We start from the raw sequence: 17,330 nt of genomic DNA on the forward strand, positions 1-17,330 counted from the left end.
CACCTTGAATACAAGGTATCAATGGTTCATCAATAGAACAGAAACTGAACAAACTATCATCTATTCTGCCTGCATGGTGACTTTCAGATAAGAAATCAGAAACATCCTTGATGATCCTATCTACTCAATCCACACTTATTTTTTGATAAAACTGTACATCACTAAGCAAATCATTCATACTTAGGATCAGTATCCATAATAACAATGGGGCATCCCTTATCGGCAGGTCTAATAACTATATTAATATCTTCTCTAAGGTCCCTTAATGCCGATCTCAATTCAGGATACAGGTTACCATACCATCTTTTATTCTTGTTCTTCTTATCTACCTCATGTAACTCCTCCTCTACTAATTTGGAATAAGCGTCTATAAGTGGGTGCATGTTGGGAATATATGTGCTAGGCTTCCTTAATGGGATAATTTCAGTAGCTGTTTTGACTTTACCGAAATCTAACTTCAATTGGATATTCCTTACAAATAGTTTTAAATCCAAAACAGAATCTGTAATATCACTCCTAGTAGATGGAATAAAAGAAAGTCCTTTTTCTAACAAGAGGATTTCATTTTTGGTCAGTACCCTACTAGAAATATTCCAAATCAACGATTGGCTGTTCTCTCCCACATTTTTTTCAGGGTCGGGCCTGTACTCTCTTCTTCTGTTAACCTCCTCTTTTGTCTCCCTCTGCTCATAGAGCGATCCCACCCTCCCCTCCGAATCTCGGAAATGGGGAAAGGGGTCATCCCTAAAGAGCCAGTGGGGCTGTCTCTATTGTTGGAACAAATCTTCCTTCTAACAACTTCACCTCCACTGTTAACTTTACTACAAGCTAAGGCATGCGTATTTAATCCATTGGTAGAGTCCATGACTTCACTACCTATATTGTCAATGGCCTCACCCATGGATTCAGTTTCAGTTATTTTAAGAGCTGTAGCATTAGTCAAATCTATCTGATGTATTTCTGCTACAGTTGTGACAACATTATTTACATCAGTCATGTCAGTTTGAAAACATTGATTAGGTAAAGCATTGGTTTTGGCAATTCCTTTAACAACATCAGAAAAGTCAGCATTATGTTGATTATTGTTGTTATTACTAACATTGTTATTAAAATTACCATTTCTATTTTTATCTCTACCCCCATTCATTTTCCCTTGTCCTTGTCCTATTTTTAATCTTATATTTTAAGTGCCTTACAATTGCATTCTCTCTGTTAGCAAATTGCAGTGTACTTACAGATAATTGAAGGCAAAGTAAGTGCAGTAGGTGTTAATGGATGTTATCTTATGTTTAAAAGTTAGTTTTACAAAGTTAATGAATTGCGTTAGGTATCCATGGAAACCAGATCAATCAAAGTACACTATGGCCTTCTCAGGGTGGGGATAAGCCTTTGCAAGGCTGTCTGTGAGACAGTGTGGACTAGTACTGAAAGTTACAAAGCTGAATGATTGTAAATTTTAAACACAGGTGGCTTATGATTTGAAATGCATATTTGTGAAGAGCCCAAGTAAAGCTCTAAGCGAGAATATTTTAAAATGAAGTGATTTGCTGAAAGCAATGTAACGTCAAAGTTCTGCATGCATAAAATTGATAAGAAAAGGGTGCATATGTAGTGTTTTTCCTTTGTTCTTTGAGCTTGATATTGAATTCTGGCAGGCAGTCTCCCAGCACTGTTTATAGAATGAACAAATATTTTGCACATCCTGAAGTGTAATTTTTGACAGAGTCAAAAAGTAAAATTCTTTATTATTTAATTTGTGCTATGACAGTTGTAAAATGCATCATACAGGAGTTTTGGTGCTGGCAGGCCCAGAATGTTCCTGTCACTAATCTGTGCTTGACAGAACTCCTCAGCTTCCCATCAGAAGTACTCCTTCACCTCATAAACAACAGCATCTGCAAAGGAGACACCCACAGGTTATGAGACTCAAGAAGGGGTGTTGTTAGTGTCAGACTGCAGGTAAGAGGCTGAAAATATTTGCATAGACCAGTTCTTTCATCTCTGAATCCAAAGTATCTGTCTTTTTATACAGGATACCCCTGACAATGTAAGCTCTTCAAAGGTCAGCTGCCTGGATCTCAGAGAATCAATAAAGTCCTGAACTACCATGAAGGGATCTTGTGAGGGAGCCTGAATGGGAGAACTGAGGCCCACTTAACCCAGGATGAGACAAGCTGACTTGTTAACTATTTTGGCCTGTGTGTTTTGGGCCTGTGTTTAGGTGGGTGACATGCCTTAGGAGGTCTTTAACGTTCTCCTGTACAAACAGTGTGGGGATGCTACCCTCTCTGGCACTGACAACAACACCACAAAGGTGTTGGCTGTTTAGGATGTGCTTCATTGAGGAGTTGTACCACAGGACTCAGCAGAAACAAATATCACACACAGGGAGCCAAGAAAATCACCTTGCCAACCATGGTGTCTGCTAGCCGAGGGGGACTGTCAGACTCAGTATCGTCCAATTATTCCAAAAGTTTTTTGTCCAGCACTAAGCCATTCAATATATATCTGACACAAATGTATTTTACCGTAGGGCCAGTACTGAGGAGAATCACATTCCCTTAGTCCTCTTTCTAAAAACTGATCATTCCATTATAGACAAGTATTTATTACTGTATTACTTCTGTGTTATTAAACTGTATATCAAGCACTATGCACTTTATTAGGAATAGTCTTTTGTTCCATTTTCCATTTGTTACCTTTTACTTAACTATTGCTGGCATTTTATGTACCGATTTATTATTTGACTGACTGTGCTGCATTCTTTGTTGCATTTTGAGTTGAAATCTGCTGCAGACTAAGGAAAACATGCTTCCTCACAATTGCATTATAAGAAGGAGAGAGCCGATGGCATGTAAATCAGGAAGTAATTGAATAGCCACTCACAGTAAACACAAACCCAAGTTTAATGCACTTAAAAAATACAGTGCCAATGAAGTAACTAAAAGTAACATGTATGAATTTTAGAATCAGAAAACACACTTCACATGATTACAGCAATAATTATAGCTAAAAACAGTAAAAATATATCTGTACATGATCTTTAAATATAACTACACTTAAGGCATATTTAACTAGAGAAGAAAATACATTGCAAAGCAGAGAAAAAAACCTTTAATCCAATTTTACAATACTGTTAATTCATTACACTTGACCATCCCTATGCTTCTGCTAAAAAATCTGTAGAATCTGATCATTTAATCTCAAATATTACAAGTGTGCCATTTAGTTTATCCACTGACACCATTTCCCGAAACAGCTGGAGCCAATTCCCACATGACAGGAGTTTCTATTACAATTTCTGGGTGAGAATCTTCATAATAACTGCTGAAAAGTTCCCCTACGTGACTCAGTTTCCATTGATCTTGTAGCGCTCTTCAGAAAATCTAGAAACAGGCACTATACTCTCCCCTCCAACTCAACTTCAGACATTTTGCCCCCCCTCCAGGACCTTTCCCAGTGGCTCCTCTATCTTCACTCAAAATGATCCCTGTACTTTGTCAGAATGGGAACTGGTATTCCTGGGGCAGACACAAGCACTATGGCCCATTTGTTCCTGACCAGAAACTGCTATCAGCCCTCCATTCCCTGGCAAAAGGCAGGGAGTAGGGAGCATGCCAGCTTGGTGGTCCTGGACAGTGGTTTACCTCTCTTTATGGAAGCATGCCCTTACTCCCTTGATGACACCTTTAAGCCTTCAATCGCTACCTCTTATGGGGAAGCATGACTCTGCATACTAGTTTCCCCTTGGTACTTAGTGTAAATGCACCATGCTAGAGAAAGCTCATCTGGATCAGGACTCTGCTGGATGAGCACAACGTGAACTCTCCTAGATGTCACCCATATGATGAGTCATAGCCATATTTCTCTTACAAGATGGGCAAACCAGCAGTGGCCACTCACATTTATCTTCCCCAGCCTGCATCTACAGGCAGTCTAGGCAACAGGAGTCACCTGCAACATGGGTGGGATCTTTTCCCTCTATGCCATGGAGCCAGCTCAACCCCAAACATTTCTTACATGATAATGTCTCCACCGGTTCACATCACCTCCAGAAAGGTTTTCATAGACCAGAGATAGTGGGCAGTTGCATCCTGTGCCTGAATGTATCAGGTAATCTTACACAAGTATTTTTAGTACCTAGCCACAGACATGTGTAGCATCAATTTCACCCATTCCCTTACAGGCAAGTGAAAACCCATTTCCCTGCATATGCGAAGAAATTCTATTATTATTCTATTATTTTTGAAAACATCTTGTCTTGTGAGTCTTATATTCTGCCATCCTTTTTTTCATTTCAACCACTATTTTTTTTCAGTTCCATCACCTTATCTGAATATCCTTTCAAAGTTTCTTCCATTTTTTTTCCCAGCCTTTTATTATTTGCATCGATGTACTCCATCAGCGTTTCATTTATTTTAATCAGATCTGTGTGCAGTTGCCTTACACTTTCCTTGTACTTGATTCTGATGAAGTTTCCTGTAGGGAGACGAAAGTGCTAAATCCTGTGCTGGTTGTACTGTTTTGTATGTGAAACAAACTGCTTTATTTTGGTTTTGCTGCTGAGATTTTTTTTGGAAAGTTTTGGGACTGCCTTTATTGGTGCCTTGTGTCTCTACTGGTGAGTTGGAGTTTCCTGCCTTTTACTTTCCTCTAGGTTACTGGAAGTCATGTCTGGATCTTGTACAGCTTTTTGCTGAACAGCCACATTACTTTTCCCAGTCAGTGTTTTTTGACACTTTTTGTAGCTTTCTACCTCTTTTTTCTTGGCACACGGGCAGAGCACTTACTAGCCAAATACTGAAATTTATTCAGAAATTTAGGTCCACGAGCTTTCGCTGCTAAGTTTCCGTTTTTCACACTGGGAGTGCTAGAACTGAGCTGTTACTCAATGTGCAGTTATCTTGGAAGTCAAAATCTTAACATTAGTTTATTAAACAATTAAGGTCAAGTAACAGGACAAAGTAAAACACAATATGGCTTTAACATTACACTGTGTATTTAAAACATCAGGACAACTATCATTCTGATACTATAAAATCACTGTAATTCTGAATAATTTTAATATAAATGTGTGTGTGCACAGTAGTCCAGTAGAGACAGGAAGCAGTACATGAGTGAATTTGTAAAGGGGGCAGAAATACAGATGTTGGGATGTTATATAGAGGGGTGAGTTTATTTTTGTTGGAGGACTGGTTGATGAAGAGTCCACGTTTACTGGGTCTATTGCAAATCAGATGTAAGGAAGAGTGAAGAATTCTTAGGTAGGGATGCTAGATGATAACTGCCGAGTGACTGACTGGTTGTGAATGGGTTGAGAAGCAGATATTGTTATTAGTAAGTTCACACAAGGAGGAGTGGAGCAGTAGAGAGCATGGTAAGTTATATTAGCACTAAAGAAGGCTCACAGAAGTAATTTGATCTAGAAGTTCTGTCTTTAATACAGAGTTCCCATATTAGATTAGGGTTGCATCTCCCTACTGAAATCTCCAAATGCAGAGTGCTGACACTCTGGAAAAAAATGAAAATGCAGAAGAGTGAACCTCAAACTGTATTGCAGGGGTGGGGCAAGCCCTGAACTTATACATACTAACTCCAGGATCACCATATCGTGGAGAAAAGGGAATATCACAAGAAACAGCCATCTCGGGCTAAGTATACGCAAGTCTGTTTTCTTCAGTTATTCTGTCTGTGTGTTTTGGGAGTTGCTCTAGAGGGTCTAACATTTCTAATGGTTACCTAGGGTTACAGATAACAGACAGCCATTGACTGACAGTGATTTTTGTACAGTAATAATTTCCAAGTGTTTTTACACTTGCAAAGCCAGTTATCTGTTAAGTGCTCTTTTAGCTGTTTTGTGAAAAGGTTAGTTTTGGTCCTGGCTTTTAGTTCAGAAGGAATAGAATTCCAGAGTTTAGTTAACATTGGTTAGGTGCACTGACTCTACATACTGAATGTATGAACTGATATAGCTACCTGAAGATGATGTTGGGAACACTGATTTCTGGATGGTTATAATATTGTATTAAGTGTGTGATGGATGGAGATCTGTGTGGCTTACTGCTAATGCTGTTTTTTTAGTTGTGTGACAGTTAATATGCTATGCAGCTCTAGCTACTGGATTTTTTGAGAGCTATGCAGTGTTGTGTTTAAGCAGGATAGTCTGGCAGTTAGTGCAAAGGATTAAGGCTATCGGTTATGAGATAATTCCTGTTGAACAGGTTCCATTCTCACAGCCTTAATTTCCTACTGTTTAACCTTGAGCTAGTCACTTAACCATACAGTGCTTTGGGGTAACTAGAAATTTGGAATAGGCTCCTTAATGGTCTCTTGGACTGTTTGCCTACTAACTACCTATGAACTTATACATTGTAATTTTGTTGTAGGTTTGTTCCAGTTTGTGTCTGAGCTGTATGGTTTAGCCTGTTTGTGAGGTATAGTTTGGATTTGCAAAGCATGCCTATTTGTTTTACTGGTTTTGGAGACTGTGAAATGTATGTATTGCTTAAATTTGGTACTCTAATGCACTAGAACTCTCAGGTTTAGTATGCTGGACTAGCTCAACTACTGCATTTTTAAAAGAAGTGAAGAGATACGACGAAAAGTTTGGTTTACTGAAGCACTCAGTTTGGAATACCTGTTTTTTGCATTCAACCAAAATTGAGAGTTAGACATACAGGTTTCAGTTTTTGTCAGTGGAACATGTGTTGCCATTTAGGGTTGGGATACAATTCTGGTTTTGCAGATTAGTATGGAATCATATATGTATTCAATAATGGCACCCTTGTCTGCTATTGCATACATATCACTAACGGAAATATTAAATAAAAGTGGTCTGAGGCTGGATCCCTGGGACACCTACACTAACTGGTTGGAATGTGCAAGCTTCCATCTTACTGAGATTTGTGTGCGAAACAATTTAGAACTAGTTGATGGTGACTTTATTCATAAAACTTGGGCTAATCAATGGAGGAGCAGATCATGGAAACAGTGCCAAAAAGTTTTGATAAGTCAAACAAAATACATACAATGAGTAGGTTTTATTGTGTAAGTTAATTTTATTTAGAAAATTAAATAATGCAGTGTCATTACTGTGCCGTGTCCTAAACCAATGTGGGGTTGGAGACAGACACTGCAGGATTTCCTGATGAATGCATTTTTCCAGCGTTTTAGAGAGTAGAGATAGTACGGTTTGGTCCAACGTTGGATATGGCCGACTGCAACCAGCCCCTTAACATGGAAATAATGTAGCCTGAATCCAGAGATAGTGTATCCTCTGCTCAAGTAGATTAACAAGACAAACTATAGAGTCAGAGGGCTTGAGTTACGTAGCTGAACTGCACTGTTCTTCTTTAGTGATGAGGCATCATCAATTAAGTGGTTATTCAGCTTTCAAGTAATGCTGTAATCTAATTATTCAAGTATTGGGTCTAGAATACTTACTTTGGTTTAATAAACTGGTTGACAAGACTGCCAGAATTGTTTGGTGCTGTTTGTGTGTCAGGTCTGTAGAAATAGAAAGTAGTATTTTTTTTAAACTAGTGTACTCTTTATTTAACTTAATTTGTTATGTCTCTATAGAGTCTGAAGGGCATAAGATGTTTTCTGAGATTTCCATTGGATCCATGTTCTATCTTTGCTATGCATTAATTTCCTAGTGGTTGACATCATCCAGGGTGCAGGATTAGCTATGACATTTTTCTACATAGTAGGAAAAATAATTTAAGCAATGCTGAAAATGGCTGGTTGAAGTAGTTAACTGCTTTGTCTAACAGTAGGTATTTGTCTGGACTCCATTTACACTGCAGTAGGATGTTATTAAAAGTAGTTTTATGAAAATGTTTCAGTGTACTTTGTTTGCAAAATATACTCGTGGGCCAGTGGTCACTTTAGACTGATAGGTAGAGTTACAGCTGTTATTATGTTCTGGTATTTGCGGACAGTATCCAGTCTATATGTTTTTCCTTACCAGATGTTTTATCAATTCAAGCAGGTTTATTTATTAGATGGGGAAAGCCATGCGGTTACTGGCATTTGATTTGATGTTGTATTTAGACCACAATCTCCACATTTATTATGGCTATGAACTGCCAATCAAACTTTTGCAGTAGGAACTTCATCCACCCAAGCAGTTCCCCAACATCTGAACCATTCATTTCCTGTTAAACCTAACCAACTCTTTCCATGCTAGCCTCATCTACTAAATGAGGAAAAAAACGAGTTACCAACCTATTTAAATGGCCCAACTTTTAGAAGCAATTCACAGAAAGAAAAATCTCCTTCCTCATTCAAAGTGATATTTACAGTGTGCATCTATCACATGTAAAGCTCCACATGGTCCTTTTAATCCATATTTACCTTCCTAACCGCAGAAAAAAAAGCTCAGAAATAATAAGCTCAAATGAACTTTCCTACACCCTTGAAAGATTTTCAATATCACCTCTGTCATGTTTCTCTAACAACATGCACAACCCCCTGGATCATTACCTGCCAGACCAGCTCTAAAAACAGTTTGCAAACCCCAATTTTATCTAAAGTCAACCTGAACAACTCCTAAGGTTATATTTCCAAAGACAGATCATCGCTTCTAAGTGTCCTCAACTCTGGCAAATAGCAATAACTAACAGCGTGAAGATGTAGCCACAGAAAATATAGGTAGCTTTATAGTGAATTTGTTGATTTGTCATTAACCCAAGCACTGAAATCCTTACAATTCTGGGTGATTAAGCACCTGGTTAACAAGGAAATTAAAGAAACTGCAGAAAGGTCCCCAAGGCACAAGGTGCAGAATAAAAACCAAGAGAAATTTGCATTTTGCTCCTGCCTCCAGGACATACTTAACAGTTGTTGGACCATCCAACATTCACCCGAGATATTTCAGGCACAGATGAAAACAAACAGCCACACTACTGACAGTGCTACTGTTTTAAGGCTGTATAATACACAAATATCAGGTGGAATATGTAGAGCAAAATGAAGCCTAAAACTCTCTCAGTAAGTCACAGAGAAAATCCAGGTCAATTGAGCAAAGCAAGTCATCAATAATGTCTCACTTGTTTTTGACTGGCACGGTGTTAAAGACGAAAGTAATACACTTCACTTAATATCATTTAACGAGTGTCTTCCTATTTATAAAACAGATTTCTTCAGATAAAATCTTGTCAAACAAGAAACCTTTTTATGAAATAAAATCAAATGATCTAATTAGAAATTCAAACTTTTAAAGAGCTACATACAAAATTTACACTAACACACTTCTTTTTAAAATAAAAAACATACTCTGTATCATAAAATGCTGACCCTTATATTTCAGGAATGCTACACAGCCAAAGTCAACAACCAAAATATACTTAAAGTTTTATAAAATACTAAAATTGTGAATTAATAATCACTTGAAGCTTACTAGTAAACATTCATCATCACACTACCTCACAAGTGACTTTAATTTTAGCAGACATGTAATGGACAAAACTTCATTCAACCCTGGCCAATTAGCAGCATTCAAGCGCATTTGGCAGGTTAATTCTTTCTTTTCCAAAAGTAAAGGACCATGTCCCTCCTCTTGGATTCGGAACTACTCTCTCCAATACTACAAATTTGAATTCATGCTCTGGATGTTCATTGATACGTTTAAACAGTGTGTTTGTAACTCCATTTTTCCTGATCTCATGGTGATGCTCATATATTCTCTTTTAGTTTGTGTTCAGTCTTGCCTATGTACAAACCTGAATATTTATGTCAGTATTACAGTTATAACTACCATTTACCTTAAATGTTTGACGCTTAATAGTAAAACTTTCACCCATATGTATAAATTTTCAACAATGACAGGAGCCGCATTTACTTATTTTGGTGGCTGTGGCAATGGGAATTTCAACTGTGGTCTCAAAAAAATTAAGTTAAAGTCCTTTCTATAAACTAACATGGGTCACTTACCCAATTTATCCTTCACTTTTTTATCATCCTCCATTACAGACCACTTTTTATAGGATAAAAAAAAATCTTTCCTTGGAATTAATTCCATATTATTCTCTCTCACAGTGGCAAAAATTGGATTAAAAAATTATTTCTTTTAATAACTTCATTCATCAAGTTGTCTACACAAGCTGTCATGCAGCCTCTTTTAAAAAACATATTTCTCAACAGGGAACATTCATGTAAGAAATGTTGATCTAGTGACATCATCTGTGCTGCACACATGAATTAGCCCTTAACCACCGCCTTCCTCTGACTAATAGAGTGGAAGTTAGTAAAATACAAAAAAAGTGTTTGAATATGTAGGTTTCTTGTAAATTTGTGAGATGCGTTTCTGTTTAGTCTCAACTTTATTCAACATCACATCCAAATATGGTATACTCTTTTCCCTATATTGTAAGTAAAATTCAAACACGGTAGTAGTCCCATTAATGTAATCTTGGAAGGGTAAGGTGATGAGGAAGAAGACCAGCAATAATGCAAGATTAGGAAATAAAGGAAAAACTGTGTCATTTCCATTAGATGCAGTTTAGACATGAAAATTGTTTGTCTGCAAAAAACAAGTGATAGCTAAAAAGACTGGACATTTGTTGACTGTGTTAAATTGGTGGGAGAACTCTAATGCATAGTTTCCACTTTGTCATTAAGGTTCAGAAGTGAGTGAAGACATAACGGTAAATAAAAATAAATTCCTCTTAGTAATATCTATATAATAAATTTGTTGAAGTAAACTGTGTTATATTGTAGAGTAGTTCTGTTTTGTAGTACATCTAGGGTTTATAGTGTAACAAAACAAAGGATGGATACATGCAACATTATGCTGTGATCTTGGGATGCTGGAAGAGGATGTAAAAGTGCAATGATTATATTGTATATGTATTGAAATAATTTATTCTGTTTTTATACAGGATGAAGTATAGACTAATGCACTTAGTTTACGGTGCAGGCAAAGGATTTTTTCTTAAGCAAATAGATTCAAAATGGGAAGTATGAAAAATGTTGGTTTTCTGGCATGTGAAAAGAATTGTTTCATGCATTTTTAAAGGTATTAGCATTCTTCCCCATTTGCAAATGCTTTCAGTTGGAGACGGTGAGTGTGCAGGTAATTAATCAGGAAATGAATAAACAATGTGTTCTGATTCATTTGTATAAGAAACATCATAATTACTATTTGAAGGAGAAATGGCAAGCAGTTTAATAAAATAAATGAAGTGAATGCTTTTAAAATGTGTTGCATCCCCAGCAGACTTACTACTTCAGTATTAAATACAACAGTGTACAACCTCATTTATTTATTTAGGGGTAGCTAGTGCACTTTTCTTAAGGCTGAAAGTCAGTTAACTGAAAGCATGAAAACAGTTTTTTTTTCACATCAGAGAGGGAAACAGAGCCAGGATAAGTACAGACTGTATCTGTGCAAGAGGGAACAAAAGCTCTAGCAGGCATTTCCAGCATCATTAAACACAACTTTAGAACATGCAAAGCCTAAGGGTGCAGCTATTTATTTGGAGCAACTGCCCCTATATGAAGAGTGTAATGTCCCTTTTTGAAAACTGTATACAAGATCAACCTGCCAAGCATTAGTGTGACCATGTCAGTTGCAGGTTGTAAACATATAGTAAAAAGAACTATCATGTAGAATATGTGAAATTAATATCTCTTTATCAGAATGGCTGCTTCATCAGTTTTAACACTTAATTGTTTTTGTCTATACCCGTAATGCCAATTACAAAGAATACCATATTATATTATATTAAAAGGTGTATAGCACACACATCAATGTTACAGGAGACACATCTGTATAAAAATAATCATGTGAATTTGGGGAAGAAAGCATTTCAAAATAGACAAATGGCAAAGTGTCATGGAAAAAGGAAAAGGGGACTAATAATACTGATTGCAAAAGGAGTTCAATTGCTAGAAGAAAAGAAAAACAATGATGGCAAATGTATGGTAATATGGGTTTGCTATCAGGGAAGAAATATTACACTGGCATGCATCTATATTCTACCTAAAACTATTATGCAGATTAAGAGAATAATTCACTTTCAACAAGGAATATCACTTGTGGCTTCGGACTAGAACCTGATACGCAATAGTGAGGATGTATTGGGGACCTAGAAGGGGAAATGAAATAAAATAAGGTAAATTTCTGCAGATATATTAGAATATTTTAAATTAAGGATTTGAATTTCATAGTGAGAACTCAGATATAATTTACATATTAATATCCCCGCAGTACAATAACTGGGCTAGACTTGAAAGAAATTATATTTTACAGTAACATGAAATGTTTAAATGAAAGCTTTGAAACACATCCAATAACTTACACCATGCACCACTAAAAACTAAGATAAAGATTCAAGGTAACAAATTAAAAATGAGACATTGGCACTTTACGACTTGTATGTTTAATTGTGAAATGACTTGAGAGTTTTTAGGAAGACAGACATTTCTTCTGAAGGGATAGCTATGCAAGATGATAAAAGGAAAATGGAATTTAAAATATTGTAGTAATAAGACAGAAATAGATATGGGAAAGAAGCAGTAAGAATTATTTAGGGGGTTGATAAAGGTAAAAGTATGGCAGAAGAAGGGGAATCTCACAGAACTAGGGGAACAACTGAATGCTAAAGGTAAATTAAGGCAGTATTTAGATAATATACAAGAGTTTAGAAAGATTGATGATAATTCCAAAGCACAAAATGTCACACACATTCATGCATGCTTCCAAGCTACAAAGGACTCCCACAGTGAAGTGTGTGTGTATACATATACACATATGTATATATATATATATATATATATATATATATATATATATATATATATATATATATATATATATCTGTATATATATATATATATATATATATATATATATATATATATATATATATATATATATATATATATATATATATATATATATATATATATATATATATATATATATATATATATATATATATATATATATATATATATATATATATATATATATATATATATATATATATATATAAATATATATATATATATATATATATATATATAAAAATGTTAAATATATCCCCCTTTGAAAATGAGACAGGAATTTGGCATAGATGGCTACAGTACATATCTAAATCTAAATGTTTATGGCAGTGCCTGGGGCTTCCACTCTTTTTAATGAGCTAATGAACAAAGGCTTTTTCCCAGACCTAGCATCTCTGGTCCTATTCAGCACTGTGCGGGGGTGCCTTTTAATTGTTTAACAGCTCATTACATTTATTTTATTTTTTTTAAAAAAATGTTATTAGCTCTGCTGTGCCAGTATCCCATTATAATCTATAAAAACATATTTTAATGAATAACATATATATTTTTATTCATCATTTCTTTTCATTCCAGCAGGCACGACATGCACACACAATACAAAACAAACAATACATTTTCAGCTCAAGCATCTGTAAAGCAAAAGTACAAAACAGTTACAAATACAAATGAAATACAGTTCTAATACAATTAGCTGGTAATAAAGCTTTTGATATTCAAAGGATATATCATTCAAATATATCATTCTTTACAGATGAGAATGCCATGCCATATGAGGCAACCAGAGTGTTTGCTTTAATTAAGAGTAAGGAGAAAGAGTAGGAAGTTTCCAATACCCATCCACACAATACTGGGGGCATCGTTTATGAGGGGGTCTGGGAAAAAGGGTCTCTTCAACAGGTCTTTGTTCTAACACAGGTTCTCACAACACACTCAAAGTTCTCACAGGCTCAAGCACAGACACTACTGAGTCATTCATATTGCTCTCCTCTCTACACTCTGCAACTAGTGCATTACTCTCACATTATCTTGCACATCTGCACCCCATCACACCACATGATTATATTTTAACTCAACTATATGACTGTATATACTGTATATTAGTGGCTACTCATTTGACTAACAGACCAGGTGAAGTTAAGTGATGATTAAAGTTCAGCATTTTGTAGCTTACATGGGCTTTTTATACTTAATCTTATTTTATTTTATTTTTAATTAATGTTTTAATGTGCATTTGTTTTTTAATTGATTTGAATGTGCAGCTTGATGCAGACCTTAGATTGAATTGTGGATAAAATGGCTTCAAGTCCATAGCTTCGAAAGGTATAAAGGTATTTTATTTTCCATAATTCTATTCAAATGTATATTCTTTTTTACAATGTATGTATACATTTATAGTAAGTATTTATAAATTGGGCTAGGAAAATACAAGACAAGACACAACAAGATAATGCCCAATAATTAAATGCAGGATATTGCTGGATTTATTAATTTTTGGATTTTCGATCTATTTTACACATAATATATATAGTATAAATGCCCTGGACATTCCAATAGCACCACCGGCCATGATAATCAAATAAAGATATAAAAAAATTTTCCATGGCAATTCGGTTATTAACAGAATTAATTGATCTCACATATCCTGAAATTACATCTCTAAAAAAGAATCTCTCTATCAATCTTCACAGTGTCTGGCCTAGTTGGACTGCTGCCTTGAAACTTCTGCAAAATAAAATCTGGTCTTCTAAAAACTGGTCTTAAATCTAATATACTCTCTGGAAATAATTTATAAAAGAAATCACCCATAGTCTCAAGAGTTTGATGATAACCAGATACAAGCGACTGACTAGAGATTTATAACTTAAATTTTGTCTGGCATGCTCACTCATACATCATCTTACAATTGAGAAGAGTTTTGCACTTCTCAGTAAAGGAAAATTAAAACAGAGACAGTATTACAACCAAAGTTTTTGCTTTCTACCTTCAAGAACTAACAGGAAGGATGGTGGGAGTTCTACCTCAGCTTTCTTTAGGTTAATAGCTGCAAATTATATGTCTTACTGACTAAAGCGGAGTTTCTACAGAATGTCATCAAAGAGACAGATGCATGACATTTTGTCATGCTTTTCATACATATGTTCGCTTCACTTGCCAATCTGACTGTGGATATTTTTGAATCAATGCAATGTAATCAAGTTAGTTATGTCAAACACTTCTGTACTTTTAACAAGCAAACTGAGGCACTTTATCTGACATTACCTTCAGGGAATTCCTTTTCAAGCAAACAGTGACTTTACTAACATTGCATTTCTGTATCTTCTGTCAGTTCCAGATTAGTCCAGCCCAGCTCACTGCAAGCTCTTTGAAACAAAACTCTCTAAAAAATCTGACTTAGATTTCTTTAGATTATGTATTTTGAATAACGAAAGACACAGACAAACATAAAAAAAATATAGCAAAATAGCAAAAAAATTGCTTTCTATTTTTTTCTGCAGGGGCACTGCACCCCAATGCCTTCGCTTAATGCATCATACACCTGAGAACAAAAAGTTAAAAGAACAGAAAGAAATGCTGGCATCTTCTGCTATCACATTGACTATTATGCTACTTACAATGTTGTTTACATATGATGTTATGATGATGATTTGACCACTCCCATATATAAAATCATCATCACAAACACAGAATCTTGGATTCAGAATGTGAGATTTATAATATAAATTTTGACTGCCAGTTTTCACTGCTGTCTGAATCTTCACTCTCTGTGTTCTTTCCATTAATAGCTGCAATAGCAATGTCCGTAAGAGATTTGTCATTTATATAACTCAGTCCAAAACACAATGAAAAACCTTCTGACATTACTCCAAAGTTATATTATAAGGGTCTTTGTCATGCAGGTCTTCACCATAGTCTTTCTCACTAGTGATTTATCATGTTAGTCTTACAAGAGCGGCCATCTTATGCTAACTTCCCATTACTGACTTGGATACCTCTACTCTTACATTTTATGTGATTTTTAAAGCTGTATTTTTTAGCAGATTAAACTATAGGAAGTGGAGTACTTGTGAGCTGGAATGAGTGGTGACTAGTGCGAAGTGAGCATGTAATTCGTAACAAATTTTACTTAAACTTATATTAGTCTGACAAAGTCTATTAGTACTGAAAGGGCAAAACTGATAAGTAATAAACTGACTATATTGGAGTAACCAATAAATAATTCAACTTAAGATATTTAATTTTGCATGCCTTCTTCATGTAAACACTCAGAAATCATTACAAAGATTCATTTATTTCTGTGACCATTACTAAAAGACGTCTATAAACAAAGGGAAGTTTTTGTCAACATGCAGCAGGATACCTACAACCCCTGCCCCCACCCATGAATAATGCTTTTACTATAATGCTATACAAACGATCTTAACTTTCCTAGAACACATATTTAATATAAAAGTAACAAACATGTTTCAAAATATTTCTTACCTGCCTTGGGGTTGTCCGGGTGCTTGTCAGGATGACATGTCAGTGCCTGCTGTCTGTATGCTTTTTTTAGCTGAAAGAAGCAAAAAAAACAAGGATTAAAACATGAAGGTTGAGTAATGTCTCCATCAACAGTGCCAAACTAAAAATACGACAGTGTTCCAGTCTTCTTTTCAGATTATCTCATTCATGTAATGGTCAGACATGAAAGGCTCAAATTCCCTACTGCTGACTTTGTCTGGACAGACATCATCTGTAAATATTCTAAAACAGTTTAACAAACTTTGCATCTGAAAATGGCTTCCTTCTTTTTATCAGTTCTGCTATGAAATAGCTGACTTTCATTGTCGCTCCACTACTCTGGCTTCCTAATTTGAAAAATAAATGCTACCTGCCAATACAGAGGATTATGATTGTGTCTCCGATTGTAACGAGTACATTGTGTGTTGAAGACATCGATGCCAAGAAATGCAAAGTTCAAGATGTGAATCTTGACATCCATGTGGAGAACACAACGCTACGTTATCATCAGTGATTGTAATTCTTTGCAGTACAAGGAGATTTATCTGCTCCATGTTCTAACTTCATAAAAGTAAGATAAAGAAGGGGAAAAAAAGCACAATGTATTGTGTTGGCTTTGAAAGCCAGTTAAGAAGTGCGGAGATAGTTAATGTCCTTTCATATTCCCTGTCTAAGCGAAGCAATTTGATTCAAAGTACAGGCTGAAATGTAGCACTCAGCAGGCAGAAACAGGAGCGTAAACTAAGCCATTTCATACTCTGCAGCTGCAGTTTATGGGCCGGTGCTGTCACTTTTTTTTTTTTTTTTTAATTACTTCACTTAAATTTGACACTGACAGCTTTTTAGTGCCAGAATTTATCTTAATGCATAGGAGTGCTTACTAATACTTAAGCACACTCTTCTAAGCACTAACATCAGTTTTGCACTGGAGTAGTGCTGAATGAGGAAGTTATTCAATTGTTTATGAAGTGTAATCAAGGTACTCAGATGAATGTAACTTCTAGTTATAATCAATTTATCCTTAATTGTAAGGCTAC

General features: G+C 35.6%; 1 protein-coding gene across 2 annotated transcripts in view; it reads right to left on the reverse strand.

Moving 5' to 3' along the window:
* The window catches only part of DNAJC17 (DnaJ heat shock protein family (Hsp40) member C17), a 968,483-nt gene that overhangs the window by 932,210 nt on the left and 18,943 nt on the right, over positions 1 to 17,330 (reverse strand). For both annotated transcript variants that reach the window (XM_044074193.1, XR_006365217.1), the window contains exon 2: positions 16,276 to 16,345. In XM_044074193.1, coding sequence (XP_043930128.1) covers positions 16,276 to 16,345 — 70 coding nt within the window. The remainder of the gene's footprint in view (positions 1 to 16,275; positions 16,346 to 17,330) is intronic.

Source organism: Protopterus annectens, chromosome 6.part0, assembly GCF_019279795.1.
Source record: "Protopterus annectens isolate FY-2018-M chromosome 6.part0, PAN1.0, whole genome shotgun sequence".
NCBI lineage: Eukaryota > Metazoa > Chordata > Ceratodontiformes > Protopteridae > Protopterus > Protopterus annectens.